The sequence below is a fragment of the Gobius niger genome, assembly GCF_951799975.1.
Source record: "Gobius niger genome assembly, chromosome: 17".
Lineage (NCBI taxonomy): Eukaryota > Metazoa > Chordata > Actinopteri > Gobiiformes > Gobiidae > Gobius > Gobius niger.
The window spans coordinates 22,656,703-22,679,033 of NC_136868.1; the positions used below are offsets into that span (position 1 = coordinate 22,656,703).

Consider the following 22,331-nt stretch of genomic DNA (forward strand, 5'->3'; position numbering starts at 1 on the left):
TTTTTATTATTACTAGGCTATTATTTATTTCTCTCTCTCTCTCTCTCTCTCTCTCTCTCTCTCTCTCTCTCTCCCTCTCTCTCTCTCTCTCTCTCTCTCTCTTCTCTCTCTCTCTCTCCCTCTCTCTCTCTCTCTCTCTCTCTCTCTCTCTCTCTCTCTCTCTCTCTCTCTCTCTCTCTCCCTCTCTCTCTCTCTCTCTCTCTCTCTCTCTCTCTCTCTTTCTCTCTCTCTCTCTCTCTCTCTCTCTCTCTCTCTCTCTCTCTCTCTCTCTCTCTCTCATACATGTGTGTATGATAATAGCCAGTCGTCAGGTTCATAGCCTGTCATTAAGGAGGATTTTCCTTGTTCTAAAGTGGTACTATAAAGAACCAGTTTTACTGCTGGTTTGTAAACAGTATTATTTTTATGCTGTCAGTATTTTGTGTGCTTGAAGTTTAAATAAGGTAAAACCACAAATGCATCCTGTGGAATAAAATAAGTCTGACTGAAAATATTGGTTAAATGCATTTTTTTTTTCAGGGATCAGGATTCACAGTTCGTGTGTATGAATAGTTTTTTGACAGTATTTATTCAATAAAGAGTGTGTGCTTCAATGTTAGGTCTCCTAGTGTTAACAATAGTGTGATTAAAAAGGTTCACAGATTGTGTCACAGCAGTTGCCTACTATCTCTACAAGAATGGGCCATTAACCAGGCGTCTGTGCATTTGTTACCATTTACACAAAAACAGAGCGCCAACAAGGCTGAACTCACACTCTGGGGCTTGAAATTCTCCAAATTGTCTTAACATTTTGAACTTTATAATTAAAATGAAATAGTTCAAGGCACAGTATTTTGATTGTGTATTTCAGATTCTTTATTTTAAAACGTAATTATAATAATACGCCATTTGTCGCCCCAAACTATGGAGAGGGTTAATGGTGTTGCCAAAGCATAATACTCTAATGTAATGTTTGCCAAAGCGGTCATATGATTTACGATACTGCAGTGCAAAACGTATTAGGCCTATGATATCCATCTAGCCTCATTTTGAGGCTTTCCAAAGCTCTGGCACTCACCGACGAGCAGGTTTAGTAGGCGGAACCTGAAGACACCGCCGCAGTTTATGATTGGTGGTTTGAGGCTGCGTCCGCATGGCAACCACAGCTGTGTACAAGGGCAAAAATCACTTCTGTATCACTTCTGATGTTTAGCGTCTGTTTGGATTGTGCCTGGTAAATGCATCTCTTTTTAACATTGTGCCGAATGCGTGAGCGTAACTTCTACTGGCTTGGCGTCACCGTAAACGCGGCTGCTGCAGACGGACAGGTAAGAGGTTGGCATGTATTGCACTACTGCTGCTGGTGGTGGTGGCGCGTGTTAGCTGTGAGCTGCGGGGCGCCACAGCACAGGGGGAAACGTCATCTATTCTGCATTTACAGGAGACAGTAAAAATGACCAGGTAATAGTGCTGTGGCCTCTCCGTGACTGTCACTCCATCAGATGTGTGTGCGTAATTGGCGTGTTTCGTAACCTGCTGGAAAGTAAACACCGTGCGCAACGTGTCACGCAAAATTGTGCTGAGAGTGTGCTTTATTGGGCCGCAGACCAGGCTGGATCTTCAGCACCGCAAGCGCAGTGATGAAGAGGGAGGACGACTAGGGCGGCGACACTGGCTGATTCCGTATAGAGTGCGCCTCCCAGCCTCATTTTTTTTGTCCTGCCTAGACAAAGACAGGATGCATAATTTATAATGAAAGGCACAGTGTGTATCTTCAACACTACAGTCATCACTGATTGATGAAAAGAACTTAATAGAAGTCAGTAAACAATTTCTTACAAGGTGATGCTGCTGACCACATAAAGCTGTGAAAAAGCATTGGTCAGTTGTTGTTGTTTTTTTTTTTTAAATCAGTGGCACATCAGACACATCGTCACTCTTAACACTGGCTTACTTCAATAGTGCCAGGGATCCTATTCTCCCTGCCCACAAAACTATCCTGCCTCTGCATCTCTCAGAGCTATACAAACAACCTTCTCTTTAGGTTTTTGTAATAGTTGCGCACATGTATTACAACAGTTAGCATTTATCAGTAATTAAAGACACAGAAATTAAGTTTGGTGCAGGTGCCATGCATTGAATATATGTATATAATCAATTTCATATTGCCTAGTTGAAAGACTAAATGGAGCTTTTGATCCTCTTTTTGTGTTCCAGTCAGTTGTGAGGCTGCAGTTGAACACCTAGAATCATGACGGCGGAGGAGATTATCAACATTAAAGAGGCTGAGGTGATCAAGCTCATCCTGGACTTTCTAAACTCCAGGAAGCTCCACATCAGCATGCTGGCCCTGGAGAAGGAGAGCGGCGTCATCAATGGCCTCTACTCTGACGATATGCTTTTCCTCAGGTATGATACTTCATGGAGGCGAAATGTCGCCTGCTTGCAGCATTTTGACTAATAAACTTATATGTTTGTGCCTCATCAGACAACTCATTTTAGACGGCCAATGGGATGAAGTGATGCAGTTTATTCAGCCTCTAGAGGGAATGGAGAAATTTAATAAGAAACGGTACATTGAAAATTCCATCAGCATTTATTAGCTTACTTGCTGGGCATTATTTCATGTCCTTGTGTTTGCAGATTTCGCTATATAATTAACAAACAAAAGTTTCTAGAAGCATTATATGTCAATAATGCCATATCGGCTGCAGAGAATCCTCTGAATGTAAGTATGAATCTATATAAGGTATATTAGCTAGTATTAGTTCATCATATATAAGAAATGTTACATCTAGCCATGAAATTAATTTGTAATTCTATAAATATCTATGTTGCCACCAACCAAAACCAGTTTGGTGGTCTCCTATAATATTGCATGCTTCTCCAATACTTTCTACAGTTTGTGACAGACATCCTTTTCTTTTACAGCTGGAGCTCACCGTACAGGAAGCAGTGAAATGCCTTAACAGTTTGGAGGAGTACTGTCCCTCCAAAGAGGACTACAGCAAACTGTGTCTGCTGCTGACCCTCCCGCGCCTCACACAACACGCAGAGTTCAAAGACTGGAACCCCAGCACAGCACGGGTCCACTGCTTTGAGGAGGCCTGTGGCATGGTGGCCGAGTTCATCCCTGCAGACAGGAAGCTGAGCGAGGCGGGCTTTAGGGCCAGCGGGAACAGGCTCTTCCAGCTGCTCATCAAGGGCATCCTCTATGAGTGCTGCGGGGAGTTTTGTCAGGTAATCCAACTGAGTTTGATAGTCTTTATCAATACTTTATGAAGAGATCCTTTTTCCTTTCTTTTCTTTTCTTTTCTTTTCTATGCGCACATGCATATACTGTTAATAACCCTTTGTGTTTGGAGAACATATTTGAATAATAACTACAGTATTTAGATACAGCCTCCAGAAGTGCAGAACTATGCATTCTGATGAGGTTCTTCAGCATTCTCCCAGTTTCCAAAACATTGCATTGCAGATACTCAATTGTACCACGAGAAATGGTCACACTAATGTGTTACTAATACGACACATATTAGTAACATGCATGAAATACATCTCTAATGGTTTTGTTTGTTTATAGAGCAAAGCGACAGGTGAAGAGATAACGGAGGGAGAGGTTCTGCTGGGAGTGGACTTACTGTGTGGAAATGGCTGTGATGAATTGGATCTGTCTCTGCTGTCCTGGCTTCAGAACTTGTCCTCTAGTGTTTTCACGTGTGCATTTGAACAAAAGATGCTAAACATCCAGGTGGACAGGCTTGTGAAACCATGTAAGGCGGGCCATGCTGACCTGCTCACACCCTTGATCAACCGGCTGTCCCCCTGCCCAACGTCACCCTTCCTCCACAGACCACATTCAGCAGACACCTACATGTCCAGATCCCTCAACCCCGCTCTGGATGGCCTGTCCCATGGGCTGGCAGCACAAGACAAGAGAGGCATGGAGGCTAATGTAAAAGCAGCCTTAAGCCGAAGTTTAGTCGAAAACCACTTCCATCAGCAGGATGATTCACCTGAACGGTAAGTGTCACAGCAGGTGGGGTGAAAATGTACTAAATATTATTCACATGACACTGAAAAGAGTAGAGTCTGTGTATCTATTTAGAGCACATTTGTGCTGCTCTGAAATATTACAAGCTACGTTTCTGCACTTCTAATCTCATTGCACTGGTGTAGTTAAAATATATACAACTGGTGCTTTTTAGAACACATGACACACATGACCGTTTGTTCAGTGTTGTTACTAGAGTAACAACACTGTCTGTTCTGCTACAGAAGGTATTATAATAAAAAATCCCATTTTGTTGTGAGGTACTAGCAGATTTTAAGCCCAGTATTTAGCGCTCTTCATATTTCCAGAATAAACTGATTGTAAATTTGATGGTTGTGAGTTTTGCGGCATCTGGCGCCATCTGCTGGATTCAAGTGATTTCCCCCCAAAATATAACAACACATAATGCATATTGGAATTACATCACAGAATATAATTTACAGCAATTTAAATAATGTTCTAACAAATTTAACATATTTTTGGTCTTGATAAAGCATTTTCTACATAACATTATATTCAATCCAAAGTGACATTTGAGCTGGTTCACAACTTTCTTCTCCTTGCAGGAAACTTCCACAAGGCCTTGATGGTCCCAACCCAGTGCGCACTCCTCTGACCCCTGGCAAAGATGGTGGGCCGCCAAGCAGCACAGAATTAAATGAGGTAATAAAAAGCAGCTATTTCCTCTTTTAGATGAGCTGTAAATCAGTCCTCATAACTTACAAAGGGTTAGCAGTCATACTCTTTTGTTTAGCTAGGATCAATGAGTCTCATTGTTTTGCTTAACTCTACAATGTAGGTAGTCTGTCTGGTCAAAGACAGCGCAAAATTTCCATTCTGCCTTCGCTGTCGGAGTTCTAGCGTCACAGATTTAAGAGAAATGGCACTGATTCCCCCTGAACCTCTGCCCCTTCATAAATCGTCTCCAATTTTCCAAACCTGTCCTAAATGGCATCTGTGCCTCGCGGCCCCAGCCCCTATAAAGGGAGAAGAGGTCATGGACGTAGCAGGGTGGTAATCTCGTTTGATGTGTACTTTGTCACAGCTATGATGGCCGGCTGCTCTCATCATCGCTCACCTTTATGCGTTGTCACTGCCATCTAAAGGAACAAAGTTTTGAGACTAGATTGTTTTGTGTATGGGCTGAGATGAGCAGCCATATATAATAGCCTTACTGAATACGATGAGGTCCTTGAGAAGTTTTTTATGGACTGCATGATGGGGAACGAGACCTTGGGAGTTGGCTTGTGTGTGCCGTCGGTGACTGCTGCCAAATGAGGTTACAAGGCTGTGTTGGATGTATTTATTTTTAAAAAGCACTATAATTTCCTTAATTCCTATTTCTCTGCAGCGCCGTGGCTCCACTGAACAGATACAAGAGTACTATCGCCAACGTTTGCGAGTCCAGCAACATCTGGAGCAGAAACAGCAGCAGAGGCAGCTCTATCAACAGATGCTGCTGGAGGGAGGGGTCAAACCTCCAAATGGCACCCAAAACAACCTCACAGAGACCTTTCTCAACAGGTAAGATGAAGGTTAAAGACTACATAATAACTAATAACTACATTTTTAACATATTTTCACCACCAATTGATAACATGAGGTGGTGCTGCCCTTCTCTGGGAGATTCATTTGATATTACATTCATTACACAATGTATTAAATCACTCTTTCATTCACTTTGCACCCCTTCTCAATAATAGTGTTTTGTGTGTACATAAATGAAGGGTGAACTACCTGTACCTGTCATAGGATCATAAAATAATAAGTTGGCTTATTACAACATTGCTTTTGTGTGTAGATCTATTCAGAAGTTGGAGGAGATGAATGTGGGCATTGACCACAAAGGAGATGAGGTGATGGGTCAGCTGGCTCACCAGTGGAATGGGCTTGAAGCGAACGGCAACATATCGAGCCCAGGGACAGTTATTACCAACCATCACACGCCTGACACTGGGCCGCAAAGAGAGAAGCCTGGTGGGGTAAGCAGCAGCACCCCCGTGAGAACAGGAGAGCACACCATGCCCTCCCTCAGCGAGTCGCCTGTTCCTGTCAGTCACAGGTATGTCATTTGACTTTACACATGTTTGATTTGACTTCAATCTTTTAATCTCTAACTAAGAGTTGACCATAACAGTGCTGAAAAGGTGAGGATCCAGGATCAATGTGGCACCTCAGCAACTCGCCCCACAGCCCCAGAGGTAATGTGCATTTTTTGTTTTGTTTTGTTACCTCAGTTAGTGAACTTGACATTTTGAATACACTTATCTTCTGTACGTCACTTTTGTACACAGCAATTGAGGTCCAAAGCCCAGTTTATCAGACTAACCCAGCTCGAGGACACACAGGCACTGCGTGCTGTGGCCTTCCATCCTTCAGGGTCACTGTACGCTGTCGGCTCCAACTCAAAGACACTGCGTGTCTGTGCTTATCCTGACACGCTCTCCCCAAGGTATCAGCAAATACTGTGAACCTATGATGTGATAAATACTACAATAAATTAAGAATAGACATTTGCAGACCCATTCCAGTGCCTTCAATTATGGTTGTGTTGTTTTTTTACATTTGTAACCTATGTTTAAAAGTGCACATTTTGTAGGAAAACAAAAAAAAGGAACGTTTCAACTTTTTTGTGTTAGATATCAAAATACTATGACAGGACTTATTGGGTGTTTGAACACTTCCTGAACCCACTGGCAATGTCTTTTCCTCCTGCATGTTTAGCAGTTCCAGTGCGATCAAGCAAGCAGTTGTGCGCTTCAGAAGGAACAAACACCACAAGGGCTCCATCTACTGCGTGGCCTGGAGTCACTGCGGACAGCTTCTGGCCACTGGTTCGAACGACAAATACGTCAAAGTTCTGCCTTTTAATCCAGATAGCTGCAATGCCACAGGTTCTTCATTTCACTTTTTCCAGACTCTTATCATTGTCTTATCATTGTCCTCTGACACAGTGCTTGTAATGTGTTTTTTACCCATATCAAGGTCCAGACTTGGAATTCAGCATGCATGATGGCACTATCAGAGACCTCGCCTTTATGGAGGGCCCAGAAAGTGGGGGATCTATCCTGATCAGTGCAGGAGCTGGAGACTGCAACATCTACACCACCGACTGCCAGAGGGGGCAGGGTCTGCACGCCCTGAGTGGACATACAGGTGCAAAGACAAGTTCATAGATATTTGGGCTATGAACACAGAAGGATTAGGAGGAAGAGTAATTGCTGTGTTGCTGTTTTTTTCTACTGCATTTCTAGGTCATATTCTGACACTATTCACATGGGGAGGCTGGATGATTGCCTCTGGTTCCCAAGACAAGACTGTTCGTTTCTGGGATCTACGGGTGCCTAGCTGTGTCCGGGTAATTGGCACAACTCTGCATGGGACAGGTAAATCTAATGGACTTTTCTCATTCCATTACAGCTCGGAAACCTGCTTTTTCTTGTTTTTTTTTCTTGCCTCTTGCTTTTTAGACGTAAAATGTTAATTCAGTGTAGATTTGAATCCTCTGTTCCAGGAAGTGCAGTGGCTTCTGTGGCAGTAGACCCAAGTGGGCGTCTGTTAGCCACTGGGCAGGAGGACAGCACCTGTATGCTCTATGACATTAAAGGGGGACGCATGGTTCAGACCTATCGCCCCCACAGCAGTGATGTCCGCTCTGTGCGCTTCTCACCCGGAGCTCATCACCTTCTGACAGGCTCATATGACAACAAAATCATCATCAGTGACCTTCAAGGTATATTCAACTCAAGAACTACAAAGTATTGTCTTGAAATCATCTCTCGACACTCACTTTGGAAACCCCCGGATTAGGTTAGATTAGCTGGCAATTCATAAATGTAAACCGTGTGTTCACTATTGCACTGGTTTCACTGTGGACTATGTAAGTGTTTGTAAACTTTTTTGTCTGTGCTTTTGCTCATACTTATATTTCTATTTCTATTCCTATTCCCTTAGGTGACCTAACCAAGCCCCTCCCTCAGACAGTGGCAGGAGAGCACCAAGACAAGGTGATCCAGTGTCGATGGCACCCTCACGACAGGACCTTTCTTTCCTCATCCGCTGACCGAACAGCGGTGCTCTGGGCTCCACAATCTCCCTCAACTTCAACTTTGGCACCGATGCACAATTAGTCAGCTGTAGGTGTGTTTTTGTTGACTTTGGTGTATGCGTGCCAGCAAGTTAAGATCTTACTGTTTAAATATGCATAGCACAAGTAAACAGTTCCATGTTGTGACCATGGTATTAAGGTAATTACCAAATGACTATGCTTTTCCATGCATTACCAAAAAGCATTAATTGTAGCATGTTGAAATTCTATTTGTACATTTTCCAAAAGCACCTAAGCTGATATTTCTTTAAATTCTCTCGTACTATGTGTATGTAGCCACAGTCTCAAAATCTAGCAGCAGTGGACATAAATAAAATGCACAAGAATCATTAATACACATTGTACAAACTCGTACAGTTTTTAGCGGTTGAAAAGGTTGAGGCCTTGTTAAAGCTTAAATCATTTGCTATCATGAAACGTCACGTGCCTTTTCATAATCCATTTGTTTATGCACTTTATCACAAGATATGTATTTATTTTTGTATCACTCATGCACTATTGTTTTTACCTCAACAGAAATATCAAAAACTCGTCAATAACATATAGAAATAAATGGCATTAAATATTAATTACTTGACAATCTCATGCTTATTCATGTCCCCGCTGGGCTGCCGGAAATGTCAGAGTGTGATGTGTAATGTGAAGACAGAAAAGTCTTTGGCTCCTGCATGGTATGCTTTTAAAAATCTGCAAGTCAAATGAATTCTAGAAGCACAGTGGCACAGTGGTTAGCATTTGTGCTTCATAGCTAGAAGGTTCTGGGTTTGATTCACAGGCCAAACTGGGCCTTTCTGAGAGGAGTTTGCATGCTCTCCCTGTGCCTGCATAGGTTTCCTCCAGTGGTCCAGTTTCACCTACCACTAAAAACATGTACAATAGGTCAGGATGACTGTGTTTGCGAGTGCAGGACAACGGATGTAAATTAGCCCATAGCTACAATCCGGTGTGGTGTGTTTACATGCATGAGACACTACATCTGTGTTCATTAACAAAATTATGTTTTTTTTTAATTTATTGGTTTATTTGCTCGGGACAGTGCATGTTAATGAACATACATGGGACTCATGCATAAACAGGATATGCAAAAGTCGGATGGCAATCTCTAGAAGCCAGGAGGGAGCAGCAGCGTCTGCTGTTTATTTACAAAGCTCCTGGTTATTTGTTATTATCAGTTGAGGTCTCAGGACATTTTAACTCTGGAGTCACACCGTGTTAAGACAGAATGGGCTTTTTGCTACTTTGCACCAAATGTCGGAACGAGGCACAGAAGATTTTGCATTTGGATAATCTTGACACCTTTCGTCAGTTTAAATCCCTTGCAAAGGAGTATCCTCCATGGGAATGCTCTTGTTTTTGAGTATTAGGTTAATGTTGTTAAATTGTTTTAAATCGATATATTCCCTCCCTTGTCTCCCACTACCACTTTCACTTGAAATACCAGGGAGAGTATACCAAAAGCACAAACAAATTCCACATTAGCCATTGGTATTTCTAGATTGTATTATTGACTGACTACTAGTGTATCATGTTATTAAACATTATGTTGAATGTGTAACTTTAATATAACATTTTAAATGTTTTTTTCTGGATATACTGAAGGAATGGAATGGAAGCTTACAGTATTTGTTGGGCTTTTCACTTGTCAACAAAATCTTTGCTGTGAACCTGCTCATTTCTCCTTAGACCTGACTTTGCTGGGAGCAGTACATCACCTGCTTATTGCCACACGTTGCTAGTGACTTGCCAAGTGTGTTTTTTGATACCTCTTCTCTGTCTTCCAAACGCTTCATTTTGACAACTCACTGCAAAAACAGCATGTTGTTTGTTAATACCTGGACATTAGGAACATGGTACTGTATAAGTGGCATGTCTGTTTTGAGTCTGTGGCTTTAGTTAGTAGCACACTCATTTTAACATAATTATTAAAAGTGTTCTGAATAAAAGTGAGGCTATGATGATGTGAGTGATGGTTTGCATTACATACACCCTGCCCTCAATCATTTGCTCTTTTGTGATGCACACAATGGCATTCAGAGTTGCAGGGCTTTAAAAGCATTCACACCCAGAGAGGGACTGGCATCCTGGACAGACGCCCTCCAACATCGAGGTACCTAACTTATCCTAGATGTTGTGTGCATGTTTGATGTTTGTTGATCTGCTGAGCCGAGCAAGTAATGATGTCACTTCTAACCAACTGTGTGTGAATAAGAATTATTTAACTACTTGGACTGATGGTATTGTTGTTAGTTGTTAGTGTACTTTTCACGTAATTTGCTTTTGGAGACTGCAGGGTTCATCTGTAGAAAGAGTCCAAGCTTTGCTGACAATTCAGTTCAGACCAGGGAGATAGTTGGCCGGCAATGTATAGAGGGGATTTAGTGCCTGACAAAGGTACAGGACTGCCTCATCTGCACTCTCATTGTTTGAGTGGTTTCCACAACACAAAGTGCAAAAATAATCACATTTGCAACTCAAAAATGTTTGAAATTGTTTAGTATACGTAGTGGCAAAAACAATTACAATAAAAGAGATTGTATGTTATAATTTTCATAAAGTGATCTACTTTTGAGATAAAAGATCTTCTGTCTGTAAGAAAGTCTGTAAAACAAAAGCAGTAATCATCATTACCATAATTTATCTAAAACATAACTAATGGGATACTTCTCACCCTGTTTAGTTGCTGGGTGTTAAGGGGCCTCTGCATGATGCTGTACACATTAGCAGGAGGAGGAAGTCTGTGTGGTGTGGCTGCGTTGGTGCTTCTGATTGTCACCACAGCGACTGACTTCTGGATGCAGTACCGATACTCCGGCAGTTCAGCCAATCAGGGGCTCTGGAGATTCTGCATCAACCACAAGTGTCATAGGCACACCATCACTGTGGGTGAGTACAGCTTTTGAGAACAAGTCAAAAAGTGACTTGACTTAACAATTAGTTTGTTTCAGCCTTTTGGGATGCCACCAGGGCCTTTATGTTGCTGTCAGTGCTCAGCTGTTTTGCTGGGGTGGTGCTTGGTCTGAGTGCTTTCACTAGTGGGACGAAGAGCAGGAGGGTCCGCACTGGTGGTATTGCTCTAATACTTTCAGGTATGTCCTGAAAGGAGACGTGCACCTAAAAGCAACAATAAAAACTATCTGCAATTTACATATAGGCTAATGCAATTTGAAATGTGTAGGCCAGGGGTCTCCAAGTAATTCCTTGGGGGCCAAAAAATATGGTTTTAATTGGGGGAAAAGACAGCTTACACTTGTATTGCACTTTACAAGCCTGTGTCACAAGTTTATGCTACACTGTCATCATTACTCATTTGCTCCATACTCAGCGGTGTAAGCTAATATTGTAGCCACAGCTGCCCTGGGGCAGACTGTCCTTTTACCTATTTCTTTCTAACCATCTGATTCAGTTGGATTGAAAAATGTGTACTAAGTTATAGGCCTGCAATAGCCATATGGCACTTCATACTGTGCTTCTTACTTATGCCATTTTGTTTTACAGCATTTCTAGCTCTGCTAGCTCTGGCAATCTACACCGGGGTCACAGTAACCTTCTTTGGCAAACGCTTCTTGGATTGGCGGTTTTCATGGTCCTACATTATTGGCTGGGTTGCCATTATTTTGGCATTTGCAGCTGGTAGTTAACTTGTTCTCAGATTGAATTCTGATGCCGAATGCACTTAGCATAATAAAAAAAAAAAATGTTTTTGCCCTACAGGAGTATTTCAACTTTGTGCTTATCGGAGGACAACTTTGAATCCTGCTCCTTCAAATACCATTGACAGCTGAGAAGACTGACAAGATTGTGGTTTGAGGGAAACCACAATTTACCATAAAACCATAATTTACCAAATTGGTTAATATAAGGTAGTGATTGTCGGCTGAAACATCTGTGTGTCCTTTACATTTGAACAAATGGTTAAAATGGTATTTAAAAAATATGTTTAATAAAGTGTGTATTGTGTGCAACTGAGTACTCAAAGTGTCATCAAAGAAAAACAAAAAAAATATTGCGCAACATTCAATTTATTTTCAACAATAACAAAGTCATCTCACAGAGACTACTTTGGATTACAAAGACGGAAAAATAAATATAGGACCATAGTAGAATTAAGGACATAACAATCAATACAAAATTATGTACAACACTTTGAAATAGTGCAAAACCACCCACATTCTATTCACAAAAGTCTGCATGACTCTTGAGGACAGAGGGTGTGTGCGCCCCCTGATGGGGGAATGGAAATTACAGGCAAGTTGACAAGTCTTTATGAATCCCAGATCAAAAATGTCAGAAATGTATACATTATTTTTTTGAACAAGCATGGACATCAAATCTGACAATGAAAATGTACCTGTTAGATTTACACATTGATGAATGGATACATTTGCAGAAATGGAATAAAGGCTCAATTCGTAAGCCAGGGACATTGTTAAAAGTGTGCTCTCAGAGTGAGGATCCATATACCTACGATTTTGAAATGTAAAAAGGTGCAAATTATTCAACATGGCAGACAGTGGCCACCACCCCTGAGTGAAATCTAGTTTAAAAGGTCTTAGCACCATCACAAACCACAGAATGTCAACTCTGCCAATTCGTCTCAACCTAAACACAATTTCAGATTCAGATTCACAGCACAATCGCATATTTGAAGTGCAATGCTCTTTTAAGCCATTCCTTCCACTTTCTTTTCCATCACAACCTCCCGCAAACACACAGCTTCATTAAAAACCGCACACATAGATATGACATGTCATGCATATAATAAGAAATTCTTGCATATTGAAATTTATTTTAGGACCACCTGTAATAGCTGTTGAAAAGTTAGACCTTTAAAGTGGTTTTGCTCGTCTTCCCAAGGAAGAGAATGAATCCTGTGGACACATGCACACAAGTACTAATACTTGACTGGTGCTACTGCGAATAATGTGAATGTCCTACAACTGCAACTTGGTCGTTATAGGCCATAAACACCAAGAGGTCTCATCCAAAACAGTGCCACAACAAAACTTAATCTTCAATAACTGCATTATGTGAGGTATTAATCCACGCAGACCTGGTGGAGGGAATATTCTGCTTAAAGATGTGAAAATCAATGCTGAAAGCGTCTGCTGATTGAAGAGAGAAACTACCATTCAGAAAATAAATAAGCCAGATCTGACTCAATTATAGTATAATGTCAACCGTTAGAAGAGCTAGTCCATTCACCAATGTCATCATTGTGTGGAGCGCACTCATGCAGAAGATGGACCATGTCTTTGGTGATGCATACATAAGCACCTAATACCTGTGCAAAAGTAGTCTATGCTGAGAGGTATAGCCCTGTTTCGATTGCAGGCTCAAGAAAACAACAATAGTGAAGATATGAAAAGTGTGTCACTTTTCATCTGGTGTTCATTTTGAGTTCAGAGCCATTTGGCTTTGGTTTTAACAACACACTGTAACCAAGCAGTGTGTTTATCCATGTTGGCGTGGCTCTATATAACAAGTTGTTGCATGCCCTTTGCGTGCTGCACGAGAAGTGTAGCCCTTCAAATTGCTTAGCAATCTTCAATTGCACATGTTGGCCAGTCTTCCTTTAATCCAGTTTGTGAGTCAATTTCTCTTCAGAGTCTGCCGGAAGAGGCCCAAATATTCATCTAGCCACGCTCTCCCTAGTTAGCAAGGGTTATGTCCTCTGATGATATCTACAAAAAGAAAAGGCAAGTTTTAGAGACACATTACATAAGTGACCTGCCAGGTAAGGCACACCCATTACATCCTTTAAATAGTACAGTACGAGCCTCTATTAATATGACAAGCAAGCCAATGCCATTGATTTGAAAAGGGTAATATTAATATGCAACAATCACATTTTAATGCTCATAACATGGACATGCACAGTCTACAAATAAGAACCAGTGGTTCTCAAACTGTGGTACATGTACTACTGGTGATACTTGGACTTCAGGTGGTACTCTTGGTCAACTGGAATTATTGACATTCCTACTTTACTGAATGTTAGAGATGATTTATACTCAAGTAATGCATGCAAATTAGGATCGTTTAGTCCTGATTTGGCATATTTGAAGCTTATGAGGTTGGACTTGGCAAGATATGTTTGAGAAGCACTGCCGTAAACAATAGCACTTAGAAACTTACCCACTCTGTTGCATAAACTCAGGTAGGGCACCTAGAGATGATAGCTGTTCCTCCAAGGCAACAATACGTAAACCTATATAGCCTGAGGACAGTAGCAGCAAAACAACCCTGCATGGAAGAAAATGTTCATATTACAGTCTGTAGGCAACTTCTTTAAAATCTATATAAAAAAACAATTTATCCTGAAGAAGGTGAATACTTACAAAATCAAGTAAATGAAAAGTAAAGTGTTGATAGTGCCAGCCTCCCTCTGAACAAACAGGGATCTTGCCTTTTCAGTCACACCCCAAACCCAGGAGCCACCTGTGAATGCAAACACATATCATTCACATTTCTGTTGGAAAACCTAAACTCTAAACACACACAAACGCTTTTCAGAGTAGTAAGATGTGGATGTTTGAGACTTGCCTGACACAGAGAGGTCCTCTGATGATGATGAGGAGGAGGAGGAGCCATCAGTTGGCTGGAAACTTCTTAAAGAGGAGCCATTACCATTAGGCACAGTCTCTGAAATGGGTAGTTAGGAAATTAGCACAAAGCATTGACATTCAGATTTTTTTGTCAGTGTGAAGAGTCACCCACCTCCATGGAGTCTGTAGAGAGGCTGAGCTGGGGTCTGGACATCAGAGCCATCAAAGAGGTCAAAGCTATCTTCCAAACTTGACTGGCTTGAATTCTGTTTGGAGAGGCCAAAGTAGACCATCACAAATCATGCATAAGGACAATGCTATACATTTCACATACTAATAAAAAAAAAGCTTTACCACGAGTCTGCTCTTGTCAAAGCTGTTTTCGGCTGATGAAAAGATAGGGCTGCTATTTGTGCTGCCATCCTTTAAAAACAAACAAACATTTTTAGTTTTGATTTTTTTTTTTAAAACAACAACAACCTTGTAACAGGGAGCACTTACCTCGACCTGAGGACAGACTGAACGTAGAAGCTGATAACATGCTTCTCTATTGCGTAGAGACACAAAAAGAAACTAAAAAGAACAAATAAGGATTAACTACATACAAGTAATCAGTAAGCATTGAGAAGATTTTTGTGACTTGAGACAGGAAACCTACTTTGTCTCCTTCTGTGGTGCGAATGGACACTGCATTGGGGACTAGCAGGGCTGTATTTTGCTTTTTCACAATGTGAATGGAAGAAACTGGAATGACAACCTGCAAATACCGCCAGTGATTAGCAGTGTATTACTGTCAACACGTTTAAATAAAGAGGTAACGTGTTCTTACCTTTGTGTCCTTAAGCAGAACAGAGGAATAAAAACACACATTTCTGTCAGTAATGTAGAGGCGTCCATGAAAGGGCACTTCCTTCTGCAGCGCACAGAGGTATGCTGCGAGCAGGAGAGAGGTTCGTTATTTTAGACTTTACTTCGTACAGATGTGTTTTTGTTATAGGCTTTACGTACCATGTATCAAGTCTTCACTCTCGGGAAGATCAGGAAACAGCTTGTGGAATGTCTTGTTGTGTTTTATGAAACTCTGAAAATGGAAAAGGATTATTTTATTTACACAACTATGTGAAAAAGGACAAATAGGTGCAAAAGTATAAAGTAATGTTGCTCTTTTTCTGTTAAAAAACAAAACTTACACTTTGGGAGCCGGTGCCTTCGGTCCTTTCAAATCCTTTGCAAGTCTCATCAAATGTTTGTGATCTGCCAAAACAAACGTGTTAAATAAATTTCCCTCAAGAAGCTGAAAGAGGCTGTTGTGACTAAAGCTCTACCACAAATCTACCATAGCCACTGGGATCATGTGAGAAAGATACTACATGTATAAAGTCATGTGCATGTCACGCCTTAAGAGCCAAGTCAGGGTAGATCTCAGGATAAGGAGTGGAAAAAAATCAGTGACTCACTAATGTGTGTATGTGGAAAACGTGCTCATTTTTCAATTTTGTTGGTCCAATCTTGAGTTTGCTCACCTGACAGCAACCTGTCGACTAAGGGTTTTGTGTTGCTGCTGAATCTCCAGCTGAGCAGCCTCCAGACTTAAGGCTTTCTTCGCTTCCACCTTCTTGATGCTGCCACTACTCAGAGTGCTCCTACTTTTCTTCAATTTGGTCGGCAATCCACCGCCACCGCCCTCCACGGGGTAGCTGCTGGATAGAAAGAAGAATAATGTTTAGAGTGGGTGCTTTACAAAAACAGTTAGGTAGGTATAATGAAAATACACACATGTAACATAATTCACACAACCAATTCAAAACAATAACCACAGACTTGCTTATGTTGGTCAATATAACATTACGAAAACCTTACTGCCTGTTCTCTCGGAGTTGTTGGACTTTCCAAAACACAAATTTTATTGACTTGACTCCGTCAATGCTGAAGCTGTGTCAGTACAAGCACATCTGTTGTCTGCTTTATTGGCTCAACACAGAGCACATTTACAGATCTAGTTCGCGCAGGGAGTTTGGAGTTAACAACCCTCAATATACCAGTCAAATAAAGAAGGATTTATTAGAACAGCAGTTTTAAGACCATGCCCTGTCCTTGACAAAAGCCAAATTCATTACAAAACAACAAAAATAGAAGTCAAAGTTACTTATTTTATCTTACCTCGAAAATTTGAAACGCTTGGATGAACGGAAGCTTATATACCTAGTGACAGTAGGCATTTCTATTTAGCAACAACGATTTTCAAAAGCCCTCCTACGCGAAAATCATGGCAAGATCAACTGCCTAAAAGTCTTCAGATTGTAAGAATGACTCCTTTACTCCGTCCCAGGAAGAGAACTTATGATAAGTATCCTGCCAAAGGGAAAAAAAGCCTTGCTGTCTGGACGCACTTGTAATAAGGAAGCCAATAGCGAAAATGGTGTGACACTCCGTAGTCCGTGACGTCAAACTCAGCCACTCCCCCAGAGGCAAACAGGCATGGCTGACAATACAAACACTTATCCGACTGGAGAACTTACTGCTATCCCGCATAGCTCCCAGTTGAATCCAGACTCTGTTGAGGCCGGCAAAGCAAGTCTGAAGATTTAACAGGACTAAGATTGACAAGGTACTAAAGGACTACTTTGAAAGATGACGTACAACCACAGTAGTTAATTCCAACCAAAACACAAAAGGGTTTGTTTGTTCATTTGGTACGATTTAACCAATAGGGCCAAAATAAAAAAGAATATAAAAATACTTGAATCACAGCTCTCTCTCTGGACCAGCTTTGCAAACAAGGGCAAAGGTTGGACTCACAAAATGTAACCGCCAGTTCAATTTGCTTGAACTATAGAGTTTTAAAAGAAGTAACTTCTACTCAAAAACAAACATTAATCCTTGAGCGGCATGTTGAAACCAGTTCCAATAAGCAAGGAAACCACAAACTGTCACTTCTGCTGTGAGCAACATGTATGTTCCCATAATGCAGTAATAAAAAAGTCCCATTCTTTCACTCTTAATGGAAAACATGTTTGAATAAATGGTTTTACAGACAAATTTGTTTTACTGAGGAAATAAATTAAATCTCCACGCTATCCTGCCACCTTGTCCGTTTGGTGCTTACAGTTTAATTACTGGTCTACGACTTTAACCTGTGACCCACTTCCTTGTTCAAACAATCCCATTTGGCGCCAGGGCAAACAAATTCACCAATCAGTTCCTAAGTTGTCCCTTTACATAAAGCCTGTGCTTTAGTACAACAGTAAAAACTTCAAAGACAAGCCTTAAGTTCTAAATGTACAACACTTGACTTACGCAACTCTCTTAAACGGTGCGTGTGTGTTATATCACTATCACAAGATCAAGATCAATGCAATAACTCCACACACATCTATGGTCACTTTGTTGCACAAGACGGCGTGCTTCTACTTGCTGTACATAACATTTCAACAGATTAAAAAAAATAATAATAATAATATTGGCTGGATCATTGTTTATCTTGTTTGAGAATTTGTTTTTTTTAAATTAAGCTCTCCATTTCAAATTGATTCAAAATCTTAAAAGAAGTCTGGACCTCAAGATAACATAATTCATTGGTCTTACCTTTCATTAGCCCTTGAACACAATAAACTAGCAGAAACACTCCGACCTTGCCCGACTCTGCGTTTCTCCATGCTCGCCAAAACCAAAGTGATCCGAGAGTCTCGCGGATTGCCTTCTTGCCCTTAGACCCTAAACGTTGATAGCCAAATGTAGCAGAGATAAAGGTCCACTTTACAACAACGCAGCATAAACCGGAGCCAGGAGTGAGCCCTGGGGTGGTGGAGGAAAGACTAAAAGCCCTACAAGCTCTCCCAGAGGTCTCTTAACAATGCCCAGTCAATGGTTGCCATGGGAAAAAAGGGCCACAACAGTTGGGGGTAGGGGGTGAAAGTGGAGGAGGGTGATGGGGCCACTGCCAGAGTGTTCCTGGGACTCCACAAAACATGCGAAAAGCCTCCTCTCCATGACAAAAGGAGGCGGCCATTAACACTGGTGCTGCAGTGTACATGACAACAGACGGCACGCAGCCTTTGTGAACAACGGACCCAGGGCCATTAAACAAGAATGTGGAGACGTGTGGATTCAGAAGTCAAGTGGGGAAAAAAAAAAGAAATCAGTGGCAAAATTAGTGGGTTACATGTTTATAATCAGATCATGAACAATCCACGGCAGATCTCAATAATTGGGCAAGGACAGCTTTTTTTTTTTTACACAAGACAAGATCTCACAGTGGAGAAATTCCTCGTCACAGCAGCTCGTGAAGAAACGAGATAGAGCAGAACTAAAAATATCAGGCCTCTGCACTTTGATCGTATTCATCATTTGTAGTGGAGCGTAGTATTAGGAGTGCCATCACTAATATGTCAGCCTACGTCATTGGCCAAATGCCTTGAGGCAAACCTCGCTCAATGCAATGTAGCGTTGGTTTTGAACTCCTATGCTCCACAATCATGTGACGTGTTGTAGTTTGGCATGGCAGTGACATCTAGTGGAGATTCAGATTGTTTAGCTGTAGCTGGAAGAATGTGCTGAAAATGAGTCTCAAGAGAAAATTAAAGATGCTTAAAATGTAAAAAACTAAATGAGCCAGTGTTTGGTAAGTTTACTGGACATACAAATCACATGACCAGGGCACTTCCTCTACAGCTGCATTCCGAGACAGAGGCGCCTTTGAGCTCATTCACTGGACTGATCGGCATGTGAGCGGGCAGTGGAAAAAGCTCACCTGACTTGGGCTAAAGTAGGCGACAAAGCAATGGGATGCTACAAAATGTCACAATGTCCGTCTAGAACAGTGGTTTCCAAAGCTGGGGTTCCAGATGATTTCATTTACATTTCCTTAAGTAAAGTAGGCGACACATTTAAGAGCAGTTATATTAGAATTGTGCTGATGCCATTTATTTATCTATTTTTATTTTCATTCAATCTAATTTTTATTGCACTGTCCATCATAGACAGAAAAGCCCATGTCCAAAAGCTCCCCAATTACTGTGCTTTATTCATTTATATATTTTTATTTAAAAAATAGTATTGAGATGTTACTTAAATGGTCTCTTTTCGTCTTTACTTCATCTCCTGTAGATTTTCACATGTGTTTTGTAGCAACTTAGCGAGTAGCTACAGCGTTTTCATTGTTCTGCTGCAGCTCATTTTCCTCAATATAAACATGCTGTATGTCTTTAATTTGGATTTTCTGAGGACTTTTTAGTTTGAGTATGAGTACAAGCCTGTGGTATCGGCCCGATACCCGATACTGGTATCTATGCATCCCTAGTTTCAATATCAACTTGTTTAAAAAAAAAAAAAAAAAAAAATCTGCCCTAAATTAGCCTCAGAGGGAATAACTTGATGTAATGGGGGTCCCCGAGTTGTTTGTGCATCAATTTTTGGGGTCTAAGCCAAAAAAGTTTGGGAACCCCTGGTCTAGAAGAAAACAAATCTGCCATTTAAAATACCCACAAATCATTTGACCTTTCTAGCAAAATATAAAACAAAATAAAAAATACAATATGCACTTAAGAAATTAGAAAATTCAAAGAAATTAGGCTGGAATTACTCTACATATTGTGATCACTGAAGTGTGGTTTCGAACATCCTTTAAACAGATTAGGAAAGGCCTGAACATTAACCTAACCAAGGCAGCACATGAACTCCACTTCGACCACCTGGTTTAAAGCAACCCTTCAATTTACTAGAAGCAGAGCAGCATTGTGGTTTGTTCGTCCAAGCTTGAACTTTTCCTGGCTGATAATTAGGATGTAGTGCTCACTGCAGAAGCTTGTTACTTGTAGAGCATCTTCCAGGAGCAGTTCCCTGAATGACGGCCACACCCAGTCTATTTCAGGATTTGCTTTAAAGTTTCAACGCTCATTTACAGTGCAACAAGGAAGCAACTGCACAACATTGGCTCTACTGTTGCATTAACTTTGGGGATTTTTGTCTGTTCCCGTTTGGCTGTTTTTTCTAAGTTTACTGGCAACATAGAATGTCAAAATAATTCAATGAAACAAACAAGTCTGGACCTCCGCCAGGACACTGCTCTCAGTTGTTGTGGGAAGAGTCACAGCACATGCCATTCTGTAAAGCACACAGCAAAGCAGATGGCTAGTCTATATCAAATGGCCATCTACGGGAAAGTGAAAGGCAGCACCCAAGGTTGGCCCAGAGCACCCTGATATTATAGTTACATGGGGGCCTTTGGGGGCCTTTACGCAACACTGTACCACCTGTGGTTGACTCATGGACCCTATAAATAGGACTTTCTAGGAAATCACTTGTTTGCAAGTCCCTGTGTGCCAATAGTCTTAAATGATGACTGCCTGGTAGTAATAAAAGAATAAAAAAAAATAAAAAAAACAAAAACATTAATGTGTTGGTTACATACTTACCATACATGATAGTTCTACTTTTAAAAAGCACAGAATAACAATAAACAATATTTTTAAGAAGATCCTGCTTCCCTGAGATGTTGACTTTAGACATAATGAGCCTAGTGTAGTCGCCACGTCCTCTAGTTTGTGCTTGTGTCTAGATGTTAACTGCTAAGGATTTCATAGAAAGTTTACAGACAGATCCAGCTCTAATCTGGCGTTATCTGCAGCAGGTGCTTAGGTCAGACACAGCTGATGAGTAAGATGGTGAGGTCAGGTTTACAAAACACAGTAAGCTGGATGTTGAATGCAGCTTCAAAGATAAACCTAATTTAGCTACAACAGTTCAAGTATGCCACTTTAACTCTGTATTGCTGACTTTTCTTTTGAATAGCGAGAAGTACATATTGTAACAGCTGCTGTGCTAACCACACAGCTAGCATGCTAGCTTTGGTTCAAACACTGGAAGAAAATGATAATACTCGTACTATAACGCCTCGATTGAATACATATAACCGTTTTGTTTAAGTTTAAGCAAATGATACTTTACGATCTTACGTGATATCCATGATCTGTCACATAACGGTACAGCAGTCAGGTTAGCTAGCCACATCCCTTTTCACTCACCCCTCTTTCATGAAATGCTTAATCCTGACGATGGCCTTTTCATCGATCTTCCTGAGAAAGGTTTTCAGTCTATCACGCTTATTTTCAAGCATCATTCCCTCTCCCAGTGGTGGTTGTTTTGTGTTACAACCCCGCTCCACGCCTAGCTAGCCGATCTCGGTTCGCCTCCGTTTTGTTTTCTCAGTCACTTCATCTACCGCTGATTAAGATAATGAGACTCAATCGGACCAAGGCCAGCAGCCAATCAGCGCAACGACCGGGTGGTGAAAAAGCGGTCATGTCAGGGCCTTCCTCCAATCAGTGGCTGGAGGCTGGGTCAGAGTACCGCCCACTACCATATACGGCATTTGGGTCGTACCACGCTCAGACAGGCCTGTGTGTTATCTTATCATGGTAGGGGACACTTCCTAGAGATTTACATGCGAATTATACACGTGTGAGGACTGACGAACATGTGGAACAACAAACGAGCCTGTAGGAATATTAATGTAGGCTACAAATAAACAGACAAAGAAAGAAATTTGCCAGAAATGCGTGAGTCCTTTATAGTGGATTATCCTTCCTAATGATAACCTTCTGTTGGACTGATTATATTTGCAAAAAAAAAAAAAAAAAACAGACCA

At 41.2% G+C, this 22,331-nt stretch overlaps 3 protein-coding genes across 4 annotated transcripts; 2 read left to right on the forward strand and 1 right to left on the reverse strand.

Moving 5' to 3' along the window:
* Positions 1 to 2,189: 2,189 nt before the first annotated feature.
* On the forward strand, positions 2,190 to 9,249 carry LOC306976684 (WD repeat-containing protein 47-like). 2 transcript variants are annotated; one of them, XM_079574717.1, is made up of 15 exons: positions 2,190 to 2,388; positions 2,468 to 2,551; positions 2,623 to 2,707; positions 2,911 to 3,219; positions 3,563 to 4,002; positions 4,600 to 4,696; positions 5,385 to 5,557; positions 5,835 to 6,095; positions 6,171 to 6,234; positions 6,328 to 6,485; positions 6,758 to 6,927; positions 7,019 to 7,189; positions 7,288 to 7,419; positions 7,548 to 7,766; positions 7,988 to 9,249. In XM_079574717.1, exons 1-15 carry the CDS (start codon positions 2,231 to 2,233, stop codon positions 8,161 to 8,163), a joined length of 2,697 nt encoding a protein of 898 aa, XP_079430843.1. In that variant the 5' UTR covers positions 2,190 to 2,230; the 3' UTR covers positions 8,164 to 9,249. The 2 variants fall into 2 exon arrangements, with proteins under 2 accessions (XP_079430843.1, XP_079430844.1); XM_079574718.1 differs by having other exon boundaries at positions 6,761 to 6,927.
* A 1,597-nt stretch (positions 9,250 to 10,846) lies between these two features.
* Positions 10,847 to 11,923, forward strand: lim2.2 (lens intrinsic membrane protein 2.2; the record flags this gene model as incomplete). The annotated part of the gene is made up of 4 exons (XM_079574805.1): positions 10,847 to 11,024; positions 11,087 to 11,227; positions 11,637 to 11,771; positions 11,853 to 11,923. 4 exons carry the CDS (start codon positions 10,847 to 10,849, stop codon positions 11,921 to 11,923), a joined length of 525 nt encoding a protein of 174 aa, XP_079430931.1.
* Positions 11,924 to 12,148: 225 nt separating this feature from the next.
* On the reverse strand, positions 12,149 to 21,924 carry LOC306977135 (GRAM domain-containing protein 2B). Its single transcript, XM_079575317.1, has 13 exons — positions 21,709 to 21,924; positions 16,210 to 16,386; positions 15,877 to 15,940; positions 15,695 to 15,767; positions 15,516 to 15,619; positions 15,345 to 15,443; positions 15,188 to 15,259; positions 15,041 to 15,109; positions 14,859 to 14,952; positions 14,681 to 14,783; positions 14,480 to 14,581; positions 14,277 to 14,384; positions 12,149 to 13,822 (listed from the first exon to the last, which is right to left on the reverse strand). The coding sequence occupies exons 1-13, from the start codon at positions 21,801 to 21,803 to the stop codon at positions 13,804 to 13,806; spliced, it is 1,179 nt and encodes a 392-aa protein (XP_079431443.1). The 5' UTR covers positions 21,804 to 21,924; the 3' UTR covers positions 12,149 to 13,803.
* Positions 21,925 to 22,331: the final 407 nt, after the last annotated feature.